The sequence below is a fragment of the Spermophilus citellus genome (assembly GCF_964194105.1).
Source record: "Spermophilus citellus genome assembly, chromosome: 3".
In the NCBI taxonomy this organism is placed as follows: domain Eukaryota; kingdom Metazoa; phylum Chordata; class Mammalia; order Rodentia; family Sciuridae; genus Spermophilus; species Spermophilus citellus.
In genome coordinates this window covers 156,909,923-156,925,998 of record NC_138184.1, presented here as the reverse complement: position 1 = coordinate 156,925,998, position 16,076 = coordinate 156,909,923, and the positions used below count along the sequence as shown (strand labels likewise).

The following is a 16,076-nucleotide window of genomic DNA, read 5'->3' as shown; positions in this document are numbered from 1 at the left end:
CCGCATTGAAATCACAGGTTTTTTTACTTTGGAGAATAATGCCATCGATTTAAAGGAAACAAGAATGAGAAATGTTGCCCAAGAAAAATAATGATTTCAACACTGGACTTGCTGAGCACCCTGGTAAAGATCAGGGTTGGTGTGTAAATGGTGTTTTACACCAACATAAGCCGAGAATGGAGGGGTGAGTCCAGAGGTGTTGCCTTTTCCTAATTTGAAGAGATCCTAGTGGCAGATGAGGTGAGGATGTCCAGTAGCTGAAGAAGCGAGTCCCAGGCTGGAAATAACAATGTGGCAGACATCATTTTGGAGGACTATACTAACCAGGAGAGTAACCAATAAGCCATACGTCTAAAATTAATCAAAGTTAGCTAAGATTAAAACTTGAGTTCTTTGGTTCCATTAGCCACATTGCATGTGCTCAATGGCCAATGTGGTTAGCGGCTACTGTACAGTCGGTGGCACAGATGTAATTTCCGTCAACAGCAAACATTCCATGGGACAGCACTGTGATACAGTACAAGAGAAAATGTTTGGGGACAGAACCCCAGGGAAAGACGAGATGCACAAAGAAGAGAGAAGAAAGATATGAAGAATGAAGAGTGATCAAAGGAGGAAAAAGAGAAAGAAAAAAATATATATATCACACTACTTTGACCAAGAGAAGAGAGTTCCAGGGAACAAAATGCTCACGAATGAGAAAAGCTGAAAATAGGTCAAACAAGAAAAGGAGTAAAAAATTAGCTCTAGGTAGTTTATTTTACCCTGACATTTGGTATTGTATGGGAATTGTTACCAATTTCTTCAAATGTGAAATGATTCAATGAGATTAATTCCTTGACTCAGATGACAGATTTAGCTTTTAGAGAGAAGAATTCAAGCTCCCCACGGAAAGCAAAATGTTAGAAATAATAACCGTTGCCTTCCCACACTTTCATCAGTAAGGGGATACCTTGCTTGGCTGTTGTCCTTGGCCATCAGCCTTCTGCACATGTTTTGAACGGTCTCTCATTCAGGTCTATATCATTGCTGAATATGTTTCTTGAAAGCATAGGACAAATACCTGCATTCAGATCAAACTGAATGCAAAATTCTCTTCTCATATCAAAAATAAAGCTGATAGAACAATGGTTACCAGGGGCTGGAGAGATAGAAGAATGGGAGGTAATTGTTCTATGAGTAAAATTTCTCTTTGGGCTAATAGAAAAGTCAGGGAAATGAATATTGGTGATGGTAGCACAATGTGAATGTGCTTAATGGCCCTGAATTGTACACTTTAAAAAAAGGTTAAAATGATCGATCTTATGTTATACATATTTTACCATAATATGCTTTTTGATCAAGCTGACCCAAAATAGGCAACATGGAAGAAAATCCAAAAGAAGTTTCCCACAACCCTCTATGCCTGGGAAATTTAGGATAATAAACATAAAATTTGAAAACATTTCCAGCAAATATCTGTTACTTGAAGTAATGTGTTTGTGATACTAAGGTGTAAAAATGAGTTTGATTTTAAGGTATTCTAATATTACTGTTGACATTGCTTTAGCTAATATGATCTCAAAAAATAAAACAAGTTATAGCTCTAAATGGCATGGACAGAATAAAAATGCATTAGGCCAGTTTCACAATCAAGATGGCATTTACAGTCATTCCCTTATACATAGTTTCACTTTCTACAGTTTTATTTATCTACTATCCACCACAGTTCAAAAATATTAAATAGAAAATTCCAGAAATAATGTATAATTTAAAAATACCTTTCTCTCTAATATATTTTTTAATTAGTCTATTTTATTTTTCCAAATTTCTTACTTGTGCCTAATTTATAAATTAAGCTTTATCATAGGTATGTACACATAGAAACAAAAACACCACAGTACACGGTTTAGTTCTATCCGTAGTTTCAGGCAGCCACAGAATATATTGGATCATATCCCCTCACAGAAAAGGGAAAACTCCTGTAAAACTTGCTTCTAAGGTCAATAGGTTCAGTTAGTTGGTAGACTGGCAAAGCATAAATTTTAGCAGTAAACCCTAAGGCAACTATGTTAGTACAGGCAAAATGCTCACTCTGCAATTAAGGGAGGGCAAGCACCCCATGAATCACTCCTCATGCTTTCTCTGACAGTTGGGCCCTGGAGTAAGGTTCAGGAAAAGGAACCCTGAAAGGACCCTGAAAGAAACCAATGGCTGCTTCCATTTGTGTGCCTGCAAACAGGAAGCAGAAAATTTCAGACTAAAAATTAAATCAAAGCAGGTGACAATTTATGAATGTAATGAATGTTTGGTCCAGAATCTTTTGTAAGCTATACAATAACTAATCTCATATGGATTTTAACTCCAACTGCCTCCCCTCAGCATCCAGACTTTTCCTGGTGAACATATTGGCCAAATGGAAGTAAACACTTGCACATTCATGGATCACACTCTGTTTCCTCTCCAAAGACAAGTACAAAATATGAAGAACAGAACATTTAAACAGATCAGTTGTCCTCGCCGGCCGAAGAAGTTTAGCTCAGATCATACATTGATTCTGCTGATGTCACAACCTGACAAATATAATCACCTCGTGACTGTAAGCTTAAAAAGACACTGGTATAATACAAGACCAGATACTAGAAGCGCAAACCAACCCCAAAAGAAAGAATGAAAGAAGGAAACAAGACAGACAATGAAACATACAAGAGATGAGTCATACTATACTTACAACTTTCAGCCTGATAGTCTGGCACAAACTGCTCATCATTGTCAGGTACCTGAGCTGCGGAAGAAGGAAAAAAAAAATTAAGAGAAAAACTGCCAAGGCATAAGGAATGTCAACTCAGATCTGTCAAACACAGTCTTTTTAGGCTGAGATCAAACCTATTATTATTTGCCAATAAGCTCCTATCTAAAATGGTATTGACAGCGCTACTTAGAAGGAGAAACAGAAGGGATCATTGATGTCAACGAGGAAACATAAATATGTCAGAAATATGACAGTGGCAGGTGTAGTCCCTCGGAATTTCACCCTGCCAGATTGAAATAAAAGAGACAAAAAATAAAAATAAAAGAAGCTCTAGGATTTCTATTTCCTGCAGGGTTTCATTTTGCAAGTGTGGAGCAAAAAGTATTTCAGTTCACCCACGGCCAGTGCTTAAGCTGCCCATCAAAATGAGCCACAAGATTCTTTTAAATCATACACAGGTATCACACACATCCCTCTGCACGTGTACAAACTACTGCTTTTGATATGTTCTATCTCTTACAAATTAGACTGGCATAATTAAAAATGGCTCAGTGGTACACGCCTGTAAACCCAGGAACTCCAGAGGCTGAGGTAGGAGAATCGTAAGTTTGAGGCCCACCTGGCCAAATAAGTGAGACTCTGTCTCAAAACAAAAATAAATAAATAAATAAATAAAATGAAATTAAAATTTTTAGAAAAGGGCTGGAGATGTAACTCAGCAGTAGACCACCCCTGGTTCAATCTCCAGTACCTCAAAATGTTTGCCCTAAATTTGACAAGAGGTTGCTATTAAGTTTTAAAAATGAAAGAAAAATCATTAATTTGAGTCACATTTAACAAAAGTAATATATTTTGATGATTATAGTCATAATAATAATTAAAAATAATAAAACAAATGCCATCTTTTCATGCAAAATATTTTCCTGGCATCTATGCAGCATTAATAAAAAGAATATCACTGCTTCTTCAGTTCTAATGTCAAATGACTTTCCTATTTCAAGTAAAGAAAAAATACTGAATAGCAAGGACTTAATGCATTTGGCAACAATCAAAACAAATTTTTCACTACTAACTTGTTTTTATCACAATTGATTTAGGCATAGAAATAACCTATTCCAAACTGACAGAATATTACTAAAATGAGTTTGCACAAATATACAGACTCTCACATACAGAAACTACACAAACAGAAGTTAGGTTACTTTTAATTTGGTAAACACATAATAAAGTATCATACTAATTAACTTTATCGAGGAGGATCTGATTAGCTGATATAGTCTTATACTATACTGAAAGTTTTTTATCTCATTAAATCATTTAAAACAGACATCAATTAATTTTTTTAGAATGAGCTTATTCTGGATGAGAATGCTAATTAAAATAAATAATCAGTCTCTGCTAAAAATGTCTCAGGCTAATAATTGAATGGGTTAAGACAAATCTGTACAAAGTGGAATTTCATATTAAATATCCTATATAAAAAAGAAATCTACCATTCATAGAATTAAAGTTTGTTTTTCTTAGTTTGTAAACTGTTATTCTTTTTAAAGTTTGTTTTTCTCAGCCTATCTAATAGTATTCTCTTTAAATAAATATTTGTCTGAATAAATCTATGTTATGTTATTAAGAACATCACAGTCTAATGAGGCTCGCCCATTTGCGAAGTATATGTGATTTGACATTTCAATTGTTTTCCCAAAAACTCTTACATACCAACTTTACCTTATTAAAGTCACACCATCCCCTACCACCAAACAAAACCAAACAAATTAAGAACTTCTGCAAGTTTCTACTGATGCCTATTTGATTAGCCTATATTAGTTGAAAGGGAAAGTTTTCTCTTCACTTTCTACCAGTATCTATTATTATTATTATGTAACAGCTTGAAAGTCAGGCAAACTTCAACTCATAGCTCTATGACTTGCTAACTATGTAACTTTAGGTAAGTTATTTAGCCTCTTTAAATGTCATTTTACTCGTCAGTATAGAGCAATAACATACAGGTTTTTGTTAGAATTATATAAAATCTCTACCCCATGCCAGATACACACTTTTTTATTTTCAATCCTCCACTATCTACTCTCTTCCTTCAAATCACAATCGAAAAGTACTACAATCATTACATGCCCAGTTACTCATGTCTTAAGTTCTAATGAATTCTAGTGGAGACAAAAAAATTTATTTAAACAAACAAAACAAAACAAAACAAAAAAACCCTAAATTTTGTACATTAGCGTTGTGTTAGCTATTAACAACATATTTTTGACATTACTGGAAGTTTGATTTGTCTCATAGATTTATAAATTATGAGTGTAGTGTACTATACTTTATAATAAGTCTTCACACCAAAAAAAAGCAAGGGTTTTAAATAAATACTCAACCAATAACAGCAAGTAAACAATCAAATCCTGCACATTTTCCCCTGATGTCACATGCTTTGGTTTTCCTTCTAACTTAACTAAATAGATATAACAACTGAGGTGCAAAATTATCAACCACAGCAATTACTGTGCTTTTTAAAAAATCCATGTTTATAAGAATCTAATAAAAATGTAATATCCCTTTACAGGAATAGTTAAAAATAGCTGGTGAGTAACAAAAGTATATTTGTAACTGAATATGCTGGTATGAATGTCCTGAAGGCTAATTTCTTTTTTTTTTTCCTTAGTATCATAAGACCAAGTCAGAACTCCATACACAATCATTGCAAGAGCAGCAGCAGCAAAATGCCTGATGTGGTGTGTGGTATGTATTGGGACACGTGTAGGGGGAAGAAGGCAAGGCACAAGGGCAAAAGAATCCAGTAGCTGCACTTCACAGATACACAAAAAATAGCTACATACTAACAATTTGTAAAAAGAGTAAGAATAAGAACTGCTATTTCTGTTCTAACTTCTTTACATACTGAATAAATACTTCACACTTAGGCTTGAACATATTACAGAATTTTAACAAAAAACATATGACTCACATTTTCACAGAAGCTAATCTTAAGAAACTGAATAGACCAAATGAAGCAGCATGCTACTTAAATAGACAAAGGCTTAAGTAGACCTCTAATTTCAAGTTGGAGTAAAAGGAAAGCAGTTAACTAAAAACACAAGTTGGATCTGGGCAAGGAAAATATGACGAAGTATTGCCACACTGGTATCAGACATTTCCTTTTTTCTTTAATTCACGAGAATTTTGTGAAAGAGCAAACTACAGCTGCCTGGAAATTTGTTACAAGCCATTCCAACTACAAAGTTGAAAATTAACAATACAGACCAACCTAAAGGTGAAAAAAAAAATTTTTTTTCACTGCTGTCTAGTATTATAAGCTACACTTAAAAGAATCACCTTAGGGGAATAAAAATGTTTCTCTGCACTATGTGATTAAAGAGAAAGGGAAAGAGGAAGAAAGGAGAAAAAGAAAAAAAAAATATATATATATATATATATCAAAAGACCAATAAAAGGCTTTCAAGGAGATTAAGCATGTAGATTTTATTGGTAATAGCTGGAGCAGCTCTATCAGTTCATTAACATTAAGACAAGTTGCCATCAAGGCCAGGGTCTGGGTTTTAAAAGGGTAATATCTGCACTCTCAGCTACTTGCTTTACCCAGATTATTATCTAAAGTTGTTCTTTAATTTTTCTCTCTTTTTACGACATCATAATACAGATTGTGGGAGAGAACTTCATAAAAATATTAATGACTACCTAAATGTCAGAAAATCATCAATGCTCAATTTTAACTTTAATATCCTCCCTAACTAACATTACATTGAGGATAGACAATTATGAATATAGCTTGCCTTTACTTTATGCCTATTTTTAACTCTTATATAAAATAATATTCACTACTTTAAAAAAAAAGTTAGCATTTAAAAATTTTTCAAGGTCACAGGCAAGTAAGTAACCCTCCCCCTCCCCCATATTCTCATAAAACTAGGTGCCTGTTGGGTTTTCTTTTAAAGCTATGGAAAAAAAGCAGAAAAATTACAAATAAAGCAAATATCAAGTATAAAAGGGGTTAATATTTAATTAAAACCAGTTCTATCCACTGTAACAATGACCTGGAGCCAAACAAGGCGGAAGATGTATGAGTCATTCTTTCTGCCCTGCCCGTGAATGAGACAGCTGATCTCCTCAGCAATTCCTCAAGACAAGCAGGCAGGACTGGAGTTCTGCCTCCATTCACAAAAACACAGTCCAGCATGAGCCATGTGGCCCAACCACAAGCTTTTCATGTCACACCCTTCCAGAGAGCTAAAGCAAGTAAACTTGAACTTGAAATATAAACATACCAATTTTATTGCTCTGTCTCAAATAGAGCTCAGATCCATTAAGAAACACATTTAAATAAATGGCAACTTTATACATACACACATATATTTAACCTATCGTGCTTTACAGGGAAACACAAATGTACAAAACTGAGGAAGAAAAGAAAGAGGAAAAGAAGGGAGTATCAGAGGAAGGAAAGAAGAAAAGAAAGGAAAAGAAAAACCATTCAAAAAATATCTTATTTTACTGGCTTATTATTCAAGTTGATTAACCTAAAACTATAGCAGATAATTGCTGAACTTGGTAGCATTTCACTTTGAATCAAAGGGTTAGAAACAAATTTTTTCAAAGAAATTGTACTTTATTTTAAGTAAAAGTAAAACAACAAGAAAATCAACCTTTGTGCTGTGAATTCCTTTTAATCCTAAATTGAAGCTGCTTCAGGCCATGGAACAAAATAATCATCAGTTCACTAAGCCTACTTTTATACCACATCCGGTTTTAACATTAAAATGATTGTTCCAATGTAAAAGCATTAATTAATGCAGAAATATAAACACATTTAACAAACAAAAAAAAACAGGCCATTTCCACATGACCGAAACACCTTTAGTATATTATTGATATATGTTCTGGAAAAAACAAGAGTAAGATTTTTTTTACTTGTCTTGAACCTCAAATCAGCTTCAATTTCTAACTAAATTGATCTGCAGTGACTTGAAAACTTGAAGCTCAGAGCCAACTAGTTATTTGCAGCCCCAAATTTTCTCTAATGCCACAGAAGTCTGACAGTATTATTATTATCATTTTATTGCAAAATTGTACATAATTCAAAGGGAATAAAGTTTTTCTCTGAAATGCAAGAAATTACAAATTTCTTGTAACTGAACTAGAAAAGTTCAGCAATATTAACATTTATTAATATTAACATTTATTAGGATTCCCTGGAAAAAATTACACTCCGTTAACAAATACAATTTTTCTATTTAAAAAAAGGAAAAAGAAATATTTCTTTTTGTAAATAGCCCATAAATGAAAACCATTTACATATTTTCCATGAACATTTAGAAGTAAAATAAATTTATTCTACCTGCTATCTTTAAATCAAGTCTAAATGAGAAGTCTTTTCTATATTATAGTATATCCTGTTACAACAAATAAAGGAGGGACAGTCACCCTAAAAACACCTCCACATCAATTTCTAAGAAATTGTATGAATGTTTTTAATGCATAGTTCTTGATTCCTGTTTTGTGTGAATCACATAAAATAATGTCATTTTTAAAGTTTAATTCCTTTCTTTGCAACATAGGCAAAAAAAAAGCACATATCTAATATCATGTTTTTAAAAAGTAGAATATTTAAACAATAAAAATAGCACATATTATTTAACTAAGAAACATAAAATGACTTTGAATATAAATTTAGCTTCAGTCTTAAAAGCAATTGAGGGGAAAGTAATGACATCTCTACTTTTAAGTTAGCCTGACAATTACTGGAAGGTCACATCAAGGCAAAAGAAAAAAAAACTTATTTTCATGAAGTAATAATAAACTTTGGAATAGAAAGGTTGTCCTTGGAAACAAAACTTTGAAAGTATGACAGCTGTGTGAAACTTGACTTACTACACCATTGAAAAACATTTTACTCGGAAAGCGGTGAACCCCTGTTGACTTCTTCCCCAATATTACTGATGAAATGGAACCTCAAGACTCTTAGACTCACACAGAATAAGTCAAAAGCAGCTATGCATTTACATCAGATATTTACTGAAATTTATTATTTTTCTTTAATTTGTTTTAGTAGATAAGCTGTGATAAACTTCAGTTTAGAAGAATATAACCCTGTCTTCACTCAGTTTTTCCATCCTTCTATTTCTGTCCCTCATACACAAGAGGTTCCATTTTAAGTAGGACTTTTTAGGACACTAGACACTACAGCACTCCAAATAGGTTAAGTACAAGAAGTTATCCATGATGTTGATAGGATTGATATTTGAACTCATTATTTCATGGGATCAAATAATCGAAATTGCCTTCCTGTCCATATCAATCTAATTCAAAAGACAAAGAATCAATAAAGGATTGTACATGGTGAAAGTACAACATGAAGCATCTGTAGCAAAATTTAAAATAGGCATATTCTCTGAGTTTTCTTTTTTGTTTTTGTTTTTGTTTTAACTGCTGCTGTAGTCATTGAAAACACTAGCATTTTAATTTTCTTCAGAATAAGATGAATATTTTAACTTGTGATATACATATTTTAAAACTTTAAACTGCATTGCTAGTGCTTAGAAAGTGATATTGATACTAGTATGACATTATATTCTTAAAAAAACATATTTTACATCACTTCATTGGAATAAAATATGGGGGTAAATGAAAGAATATTTTGAATCGAAAATACTAGTTGCATTAAAATCCTCAATAGAACTGCCTTATCTTTCCCAGTTTCCTCTTAGAGATAAAACACATTTTATAATTCATAATAATTTACTCATGACTAATCCATGTATTGCACTTAGTCTAATATGTAAAAATTTTTACAGAGAAAAAAACAAATTAAGCATGTTATATATATTATTTCTCAAAGATTTAAGGACTTTGATAATTTTTTAAAAACGTGATAATCATATGACACATTACAACTAACTTGATTCTCATGTCTAATAAGATTTTTAGACTGTTTAACTTCCCAGTGGGATTCTAACTCATGGGAAAAATTTGATTAGTTGCCAATTTTTTTTTTTTTTTTAGGGTCATGATGCCTTAAAATTCATGGTCATTTTCTTGGCTATGGAGCATTATGAAAAGAAATATATAAATCGTTTGTAGTGTGCCAGTGGAGCAATGTTAATTTCTGCATATCCAGAAAGAGATTAAATGGATAAATCTAGCTATAAATAAACCAAGGTAATTTGGCCATCTCTTCTTAGCTAATATTGTTCAAGATCTGGGTTAGTACAGTTAAAATATTAATGCAAAATAATATATCTAATTACTAAGAAGAGAAAGTAATAGTAAAAAAACTTTTTTCACTATTAGATTTTTTTTAATTACATTATCAACTTTTTGCTTACATCATGGCTTGATAAATTAATATAAACTATTTTGAAAATGTTTAAATTATTCTAAAATGCAATCTTATCCAGTTTGTAAATTGTAGCACACCTGAGTAATTCCTGAATTTAATTAAGCTTATGAGTTTTTTTCTAAGAAAAAAAATCTATGTTCCAACCAATACATTAGTAATTTTCTAGATTTATTTAATATAAGCTAAATCTTCAGATTTGTTTTATAGGTATGTTAACAATCGTGAATAAGAATATTTTGTAGTTTTTAAAAGTAAGTTCAAATAAATTATTCAAATCACTTATCTGAGCTACAAGACACAAACAAGTCAAAAAGTAAAAAAAAAAAAAATGTACTGAAACTGATTATAAAATGCTAAGAGTCTGTCAGTTCCACATTTTAAAATTCCAGGAACAGAGTTGCTATGCACATTCAAAATCTGCCAGCAAGTGCACTGACTTGGAATCAATCAGATTTAAACATCTTAAAAACCAATAAACCTTCCACAACAATTAAAAGAAATACTTTAAGTTATTTTGGAAAAGTGAATAAATTCCCTCGTAAATATAATGTCCTTTCAGTCTTCAACTTTTCAAAACTAATAGCTGAAAGTTAACACAAGAATCTCTGCAAATTTTTCATAAAAAGTAATGTTAGAATGTATGTCTTACATTGCAATAATAAGTAATGTATTACAATAAGTTTCATTTAGAGGGACAAGCAAAATGACCTTTAAGTATAACGGAAACTTTCATTAATACTTACCTTTCATTAACATACAAATACAATCATTCTTTCAAAGGACTACTAGGAAAGCCATTTAACTTAAAAGATTCATAAAGACTGCAAAAGCTCTTTGGAAAACTAGAATATCAGCAAAACAAAGAAACTTATTTTACATGCTAACAGCAACTTGGTCAACTGCATACAAGACCACCGGATGAAACACATCAGTCTGCCTTAAAATAGCCACAAGAGCACTTGGGTTCCATTCAGAGACCCTCTTTCCGGTTAACCATCTTAAAAATCTTTTCCAAAAATGACACATTTCCCATAGAATGTGAACACAGAACACAGTTTATACTCAGCACTTAAATATCTATAATTTTCTGTTTCCCGAAAAACAAATCATAAAAATATTTCACCTTGATCATATCAAATCCAAAAAGAAAATTTCAAATCATAGTTGCCAACAAAAATCCCTCAATATCAGACATTTCTGAAGAAATATAAAGCTACTAATGCAGTGCCTCATTGTTTCTTTAAATAAAGTTGCACACAATAAATATATAACAGATTACACCATTAAACTTTATCAAAAAATAATCCAAAATGCCTTTAAATATCTCCTTGCTAAATATTAAGTAAATCCTAATAAAAGTGACAAAATAGCAAAGGTCAATTTCAATAAATATCACATACACAGTAGTACACACAAAACATTTTTTAAATCTCATATCCCCCAAAGGTTGATTTTAAACCCCAAGATTTCCTAAGTATTGGATACACACCTAATGTTCTGTGTTGTGAGCAAGGTGGAAAGAAGACACTTGCACTTAAATCTTGAAGCATCCCGTCCTGATGAACCCAGAGAAACTAATTTCTGCCATCAGAAAAGTCCTCCACCAGAACACCAAATAATGATATGCGCTGCTCTAAAGGAAACAGCAAGCCAGTCGGGTTCTGGCTCTAGGAGGTCTCTCGAGGTACAATAATATAAACCTGATCAATTGCAATTAAAATCTGAACAGAGGCTTAGAACTTGAAGTCTTGGTGCATTAGTTCTTGCCAAAAGCAGATGTGATTGTGAGCTGGAAGCAATTTCTCCTGGTAATTTGTGATGACACTGGGTAGCGCAGCCCCAGAGTCCCCAAAGACAAACTCATCAGAGGCTCTAATGTATGCATGACACATGAGGTGGCTCTTTTAGAGCTCAATTAATTGGGCTGAACATTAAGACAGCAAGTTCAGGACATTTTTTCCCCCTTCTAGAGTTGCTTTTCTCCCCTTTTAAGCAATTTTTTTTTTTTGCCTTACCTTCTGCAAGCCATGTTTCCTGTAATTGACTTAGATCTTGAAAGAGTTCTAAAAAACAAGTCAAAGACATAAAAATAAGATTTGCAAATCTTTAGACTTCATTAAATAAAAATGTTTGTCATGAAATTGGCATTAAATATGAATTTAATTTAGGGAAAAGGAATGGATAGAAGAAAATAGGATTTATTTAGCTTAACTATCTCAATCACCCTGCCTACTTTTGATGCCTATTAAACAACACTTTAAGAAATTCTTTTATCTACTAAATAATAGTCAATCTCCTCTCCCTCCCTCCCCTCGCCATTTTATTTAACAAATAGCTTAATAAGTAAGTAGCTCAGCGAAACCAAAAATCACATGTTAGAATTCACAAAAAGACTGAGGTGAAGGTGTTCTAGTCACAAAAACCTTCCTTAAATATACTCAACTCTGGCTAAAACAGGAGTAGGGAAAAGATTGGAAAGACTGGCATTTTTTGTCTGTCTTCTGAATCTTATATACAAGATATTAACATAACTTGTGGTAACTCTCAAAGTACTGTTTACAGGTTTAATGCCTCAAAAGTAAAAGGTACAACTTTATATACTAGTTTTTAAAGAAAAAGTTCTACATTAATAGGTTTATAAAAGTCAGAGACTGATAATCCCCTGGAACCAGTTTATTATTAAGTTCAAAACTGCATATCCTGTTATATTGGGGAGAGAAAGGGATACTCAATAAGTATGAAGATTTGAGGAAGTTTCAGAATTCAACTTAATACCTAATTAAGTTGCAGTCTGTACTCTGTTAAATAAATCTAAGTATCTTCAGTTCAATATGAATGCACACATATGGCTGAAATAATTTATATTACATTGACCTCCTACCAACAGTTCATAAAAAGAATCTGCAACCTAATTTCCTAAATAGTATTGTAATTATTAATTAGGCCTTAAGTATGATTCAGTGAACACTTTAAGGCCTATTAACAAGATGTGATGACTTCACAATGTAGTCATCAAACTCACCCATGAAGATTTTTGATAATGGTGTATTAGTTTAGTTTAAAGTAGATGGGAAGTCAAACAATCTTTTTATTGTTTAACTTAAAATAAAGCTGAAAGAAAAACATAAGCAGTATTATAACTGCTTACTTTTTCCTACTGTGTTGGATATATTTAAACTGTTATCTTAGAGTATGGAATTAGTTATATGCCATATGGACAAAAGCAAACACAAAACAATGATTAAAAGAAAAATGTCATTGTTAAGTTTTTATTTCCTTCTTTTACTAGTTTGTGACAGGACCATAAAATATTTCCCTGGGCAAACCATCATATAATGTAAACTGTTCCAAGTAAGGTCTTAGTTAAATTCAGTAATTTCAAAGTTTATTATTTTTAAGGTAAGAATGAAGTGCTCCCCTTGTTAATGAGAGTGGAGTGTAGGTAAAGAGGGAGGATTCAGCTCAAAATCAAACCTCACCTTCTGAATCATGAGCCAGATCTCTGTTAATGAATTTTCTTTTCCTGACATTTGTTGGTTTCTCGTTACAATTTCTCCCACGCTGACTCTACAAAGGGAAAGATAAAATCCTTTAAAAGAATGTAAACCTCAAATGTCACACAAAAAAATACATGCATATATAACATAAGTCTACTGGATCCTCTCTTTGAATAGAAAAAAATAAAAGTTCACAGGATCAATTCTAACATTCAGTTTCTGCCTTCATTTGACAGTGAAAGCTTATGCTGAGGATTCAATAGGCATGGAGAGTTGCTTCCCACCGCCGATCCTAACACTGTTTATCAGTGCTACATATTCTGGGTATCTCAGCATCGAACATTAAATTATAACACTTAACATTGTTTCTAGGCTGGATCAATACTAGATTAAAATACAGTGAATTATATCCTCTCTCTCACATAGTCCCTCCCCCCAAAAAGCAAAAAGAGTGGAGAAGTGAAAAGAGAGAAAAAAAATGAGAAAAAAAAAAAAAACCCCAAAAACCCATGTAAACAAAAAGTGTCATCATTTGTCTCAACTTCATTCTTTTCAATGTGGCAGACAAACCCAGCCACAAACTTTGAGTGCAGCAGCTGCTGCTGCCCTCCATCTCCTCTTCCACTCATCTTGGACACTTTAATCAGAAAAAGGAGTCTTAAAAATAAAAATATGCCTTATCCAAATCACTGAAAGGTAAGCTCATTTTGAAGATTGGGCTTCTAGAAGCACAGTCGCCCTACAGTGGCAACAAAGCAGATAAAGTATCTGCAGTCCCAACCCCCTGCCCCCTCCCTTCTCATTCTCTCTCCCCACCCCCCGTCGGAGTCAAGTTTATAAACAGCAACTTTCCAACTGATCACTCACATTGGTGATCATGTAAGGCACTTGCTGGTCATAAAATCCATCCATTCTGCTGCTCTTCGCAAATATTAGCCCAGTATTTTATATTTTGAGCATTTAGCTGGAGATTTCCTCGGGATCTGGACTTCTATCAACCTAGAGGGGAACAAGATGGCTTTTAGGCTTTAAAAAAAAAAAAATCATGAATGAAGCTTTTGAATTTGCATAGCTAATTACCCTCCGACAGTCCCATTCACAAAAATAACCCTCCCCTACACCGCCTCCTTCACCTGGATCCAAAGAAAGCCCAGAGAGTTCACAATTTACATATTTTCGGTAGTAGCAAAAATCCGAACAGAGGCGATGTATTTATTTACACTCTCGATGTTTCCCTGCGCGGTCGGTGTACCCCGGGCAGCTCTGATTCGCAAACGTGTGCAAAACTAGCAATGGCGATCAGCGAGACTTGCTTTGCACCTAACGGGACTAAAGAGACGGAAACACCTCTTTCATAACGATAGTTTTTGCGACCCACAACCATGCAATTATCTGGAGAGACATAAAAAGTTGTTGGAAAGACCCACCTGAAGGCCACGCTGGGCGAACGGCTGCAAAAAATTCCCTCCAAATTTAATAAAAACATTAATTATTGCCCAGCACTTCCCCTTGCAAGCCGAAAGCGACTCTGACAGAGCTCAATTCGGTGGTTTTTCCTCTACTTCTCCTCCAGGGGCCTCCAATCCAAACTGATGGATCGCTGCCTCCCATTGGCTCCACGTCTCTTTCACAAGATCAGATTTCGGGCTGTCAATCAGGAGACTTGCTGCCCCTTCCCGCGGGTCTCTTGTGCCCCTCTGCCCAAACGAGTTCTCTGTCCGCAGGCGCAGGGTCCGCACCCTGGAAAAGCCATGGAGAAAATCGACTTCCTTCCTAACTCGCTGCTTATTGTTAAGGCGCCTGGGGATACTGAAACCATGTGTACCGAATCGCCAGTTCTCAATACTGGTGTGTTTGGTCCACTGTTGGGCTGATTTCCTTAAACATTGTTGTTGAGGTTCAGGTATATACTCAGAAAAGCGATCCACAAAGCCCCTGCTTCCTCCTCGCACTCCCCTCCAGGATCTCCAACCCTTCTACTCTTGACCTGACAAGGATCCCACCTCGCAGTCTAGCCTCATTCCCACCAAGCTTTTGGCCCAAGTTCTGTTCTCGTTTTTCAACACTAACCTTCACCATTGCTCATCGAACCATTTTTTTTTTTAAAGACCCATTCTAACTAAAATAAGCTCATGGGACAGAAAAAATAAAGAATCTTTGAGGAAAACATCTGGGTATAAAATCGAGGAATTGTTTATTAGGAGAGATTGTAATTCTGGGAGGGAGAACTACATTGCAATCTGGGTGAGGAAATACATAAATATAACATTTGTCCCTGCGTGTACTTTGGGAAAAGGCACTTCAAGTCCGCTGTGGGGGTGGGGAGGAACTGCGAGGGGATAGGGTGGTTTGGATATCCGAAGGACTTGCTTGTTTCCTGAGCTTTTGTTATGTATACATGGAGGCGGAGGGTGTCACTTACTGTACTTGACGCTTTCACTTCCTCTCCAGCTTTTAAACAGACAGAGCCGGGAGTTGGGGGCGAGTG

The 16,076-nt window shown here is 34.1% G+C and overlaps 1 protein-coding gene across 3 annotated transcripts in view; it reads right to left on the bottom strand.

Moving 5' to 3' along the window:
- The window catches only part of ETV1 (ETS variant transcription factor 1), a 93,212-nt gene extending 77,825 nt beyond the window's left edge, over positions 1-15,387 (bottom strand). Inside the window, exons 1-6 of one of the 3 annotated variants that reach the window (XM_081288583.1) lie at positions 15,016-15,387; positions 14,759-14,917; positions 14,456-14,587; positions 13,571-13,658; positions 12,107-12,154; positions 2,711-2,764 (exon numbers count right to left, since the gene is read on the bottom strand). In XM_081288583.1, the coding sequence (XP_081144709.1) occupies positions 2,711-2,764; positions 12,107-12,154; positions 13,571-13,658; positions 14,456-14,500 (235 nt within the window). In that variant the 5' untranslated portion in view covers positions 14,501-14,587; positions 14,759-14,917; positions 15,016-15,387. Of the gene's footprint in view, positions 1-2,710; positions 2,765-11,580; positions 11,702-12,106; positions 12,155-13,570; positions 13,659-14,130; positions 14,241-14,455; positions 14,588-14,758; positions 14,918-15,015 lie in introns of those variants that run through there. The other 2 variants (XM_081288582.1, XM_081288584.1) reach the window with 2 other exon arrangements.
- Positions 15,388-16,076: the final 689 nt, after the last annotated feature.